General features: G+C 43.9%; 1 protein-coding gene across 3 annotated transcripts in view; it reads left to right on the forward strand.

Moving 5' to 3' along the window:
* megf6 (multiple EGF like domains 6) overlaps nucleotides 1-3,502 on the forward strand; it is a 43,398-nt gene extending 39,896 nt beyond the window's left edge. For all 3 annotated transcript variants that reach the window (XR_007144336.1, XR_007144335.1, XM_047820465.1), the window contains 2 exons: nucleotides 1-125; nucleotides 3,040-3,502. The exon at nucleotides 1-125 is cut by the window's left edge. Coding sequence is in view for 1 of the 3 variants with exons in the window: in XM_047820465.1 (XP_047676421.1) it covers nucleotides 1-125; nucleotides 3,040-3,089 (175 nt within the window). In the remaining 2 variants the exon portion in view is untranslated. The remainder of the gene's footprint in view (nucleotides 126-3,039) is intronic.
* Nucleotides 3,503-3,862: the final 360 nt, after the last annotated feature.

Genomic DNA, 3,862 nt, shown 5'->3' on the forward strand with positions numbered 1-3,862 from the left:
TGTGAGCGGGTTATTTGGTCCTCAGTGTTCTTTTGAGTGTCATTGTGCTCATGGAGGTCAGTGTGACCAGCACAACGGACGCTGTGTGTGTTCGTTCCCCTGGCTGGGACCGACTTGTCAAGATGGTAAGATTTTTTTTGTGTGTGTGTGTGTGTGTGTGTGTGTGTGTGTGTGTGTTTGGACAATACATAAAAAATATATAATTTGGCGAATGGATAATAAGTCATAACTTTCCCGTATATATATAGATCCAATACTAATTGAAGCGTATTTAATAAAGCCAATAAAAATAAAGTTTCACTGAGACGTTTATTAAACACAGCGTTCTGTAAGGCCGAGTGAAGCAGATCAGTCTTCTGAAAATACTCAAACAAACCTGTAATATTTTGTTAAAGGTGTTTAATTACACCTTATTTATTGTGATATCAGGGACTGGGAGACGTAGAGACGTAGAGACGTAGAGACGTAGAGACGTAGAGACGTGATTCAACACATCTGTCCATCCATCAGAGGATATTTCTTCCTTTTTATATTACTTTCTATATTAGAAAGCTGAAACTGTAGAAGAATGTGTGTGTGTGTGTGTGTGTGTGTGTGTGTGTCTGTGCGCATGTGTCCGTGTGTGTGTCCGTGTGTGTGTGTCTGTGTGTGTGTCTGTGTGTCTGTGTGTGTGTGTGTCTGTGTGTGTGTGTGTCTATGTGTCTGTGTGGGTTTGTGTCTGTGTGTGTGTCCGTGTGTGTGTGTGTCTGTGTGTGTGTGTGTGTGTCTGTGTGGGTTTGTGTCTGTGTGTGTGTCCGTGCGCATGTGTCCGTGTGTGTGTCTGTGTGTGTGTCTGTGTCTGTGTGTGTGTGTGTGTGTGTGTGTGTGTGTGTGTCTGTGTGTGTGTCTATGTGTGTGTGTCTCTGTGTGTGTGTGTCTATGTGTGTGTGTGTGTGTGTGTGTGTGTGTGTGTGTGTGTGTGTGTGTGTGTGTGTGTGTGTGTGTGTGTGTGTGTGACCCATTATAAATCACTAGGATTTTGAGGCTCTTCTGTCTTTCCTCATTTTGGTCAGTCTTCTCTGACAGTTATGTTAAGTGAAACACAGCGGGGTGAAACACGTACGTGTGTGTGTTTGTGTGTGTGTGTGTGTGTGTGTGTGTGTGTGTGTGTGTGTGCGTGCGTGTGTGTGTTATATGTATTTGTGCCCCCACTTTCCACACCCCATAGTCCCCATGAAACCTTCCACATTTGCTTTTTGTCTGTAAGGTCACATGCCGTCTCTGTGCTGCTACTTTCTTGTCTTCTCTCCGTCTCCTGCATTTTTCTTTCTTCACTTCTCTCTTTTTCTCTCTCTAAAGTAAAAGGTGCTTTGTTCTATCATAGCATAAAGCACACACTCTGCCATTACTGTGTATTAGTGTGTGTGATGGACCAGAGTTTCGACACGTTTACCGAGAGAAGACCTGAGAACTTCTGTATAATGCTGTCTGTAATTTGGTGTGTAAACATTACTGCACTGTAGGACTTCAGTACATTTGTGTGCCTGTGGTCAGAGCTTTCTGGCTTCTTGTTATCTTTCCCTCCTGAACTGTCTATAAGTTAGCTACCGACGGTTCTCTAAGACACTTAACTCTCAGCTATCATGCCGTAAACCACCATCTGTGACCTCCGGCACTATGTACGTGGTCTCTTGTAAATGAGAGCTTCTCCTTCACCGTGCGCTCCACCGCTGAGCTCGTGTAGCATACAGTATCCGGAGTCGGGTTTCCTTCAGTTCCCCTGAGCCTCTCTTGGTGCTCCAGCTCAGTCCTGAAGCACTGAGAGGCTCCTCTTAGGTCCTCGACATGATGGTGGACGTGTGGATGGCTGATGGCTGATTTTCTGTGACACAAAGGAGCTCAGTGTGCTGAAGACTGTAGACAGTGTTAGAGGAGGATTTGTACTGCTTGCTGTCCCGTAGTTGGGCTGCAGGGTGTGTACTTTATCTAATCAGCAGGCTTCCTGTGTTCCTGGACACTTGAACCTGTTGGTTCACTAGACAAAGCCTTACGTTCAGATGTATGCTGCCCTGGTAAGGCCTTATGACATCATCTCGCATGTGGCATAAACAGGTAATTCATTTACCATTGTCCTGCTTGCATCTGCAGCTATCGACCCATCGGTGATAAAGGTGATGGAAAGCGTTCTCCTGGCAGTGAGATACCTGGGCCAGGATGCAGTCGGGTTGTCTGCCATCTGTGTTGTGGATAGTGGCAAGTGTATTTGGCACAGTCTGTGCTGCAAGACATGTGTTTATTAACCCCACAAAACCTTCCATATGTGACATGGTCAGTCTTTGGGCCTGGAGCCAATAAAGCCCTCATTTCCACTACTAAAGAGAGTTCCATGAAACCCACTCCTAAAAGACAGAAACTGCCTTCATCCCCCACCCACTTTGGAGCTTATGGCCTTGACCATTTCAGACCCTTCGAGTTTGTGCCACTTATTTCCAAGATGTTTGTTCCTTTTTTGGACTGTGGTTTGATCAAAAGAGTAGATCCTGTGGTTTAGAGCCTGGGGTTTTAACTCAACATACAGGTCTGAGCAGGTTAGTCAGTGGATACGTGACCTTTTCATGGTCCAAAACGGGAGAAACGTTTCTTGATCTTTACTTTCCAAGAGCAGACATCCCAGCGTCCTCCTGCCCTTCAGGATCTCTGGAGCAGCGCAGGAGTTTTAGTGACACGATCCTGTCATTATCGATGCACAGAGATCTCTTCTGTATGTTTACTAATCAGACTGAAGCAGGTCTTTCTAACGTACTCACAGCAGATCCTGATAGAAATAATTCTGGAATATTTCTTTAATACACACATTAAATTCCTGTTTACGGTAAAGTCAAATACAGATGAACTGTCTATCATTCTTTAAATCCTCCTTTCATTCGCCTCGAGTCTGTTTGTTCCATCATAATTTCCTTTAAGTCTCAGTCTATCCCTTTATTAGTCACTAACATGAAGATACTGTTTATGTCTTATGACAGATTATAAACACATTTTATTTCTCTGTCTTTCTCTCAGAGTTTAGTGTGGCTGTGTCTCTCCCACCCAAGAGACAGAGAGGCCTGTAACACATCGCTGATCTACGGCTGGAAACACACACACACACACACACACACACACACACACACACACACACACACACACACACACACACACACACGAGTAAGAGCTATTTATGTGTGACAATTTCTTTTAAAACTTCACACTCACTTGGTGCAAATTAATGGACACTTTAGTCTTTCTGTATTGTGTGTGTGTGTGTGTGTGTGTGTGTGTGTGTGTGTGTGTGTGTGTGTGTGTGTGTGTGTGTGTGTGTTCTGTGGTCAACAGTCGTGTGTATGAATTTGAAATTGAGTCTGATTTCACCATGCACAAGTTCAAGACCAGGAAAATAATGTATGTGCATATTATATGTGCATGATGTATGTGTGTGTGTGTGTGTGTGTGTGTGTGTGTGTGTGTGTGTGTGTGTGTGTGTGTGTGTGTGCATAAATCCTGAGGGAGCCTATTGTTTTAAACCATAGTTATCAAGACGCACAACAGCCCATAAAGCCACAAGATCCATGCAGTTTTATATTTTACAAGCCACACAAACCTTTCATTTCACTGCATGCAAACACAATATAACACAAAACATTCCTCTAAAGAAACCCACAAAGGTAATATACAGTAAAACACTGTCACAAACAAGGTGCTGTGTTCTGTTCCCTGAGGTGCACACCGTGTGTATACCTGTGGAAGGGAACGCCGGGTGTGTGTCTGAAGAAAAGACACGAGAGACACACAGACATTGTAAATGATACTAAAGTAATGATTGTGTATTAAGGAGGAACATTTTTAC

The sequence above is a fragment of the Tachysurus fulvidraco genome, chromosome 11 (assembly GCF_022655615.1).
Source record: "Tachysurus fulvidraco isolate hzauxx_2018 chromosome 11, HZAU_PFXX_2.0, whole genome shotgun sequence".
Lineage (NCBI taxonomy): Eukaryota > Metazoa > Chordata > Actinopteri > Siluriformes > Bagridae > Tachysurus > Tachysurus fulvidraco.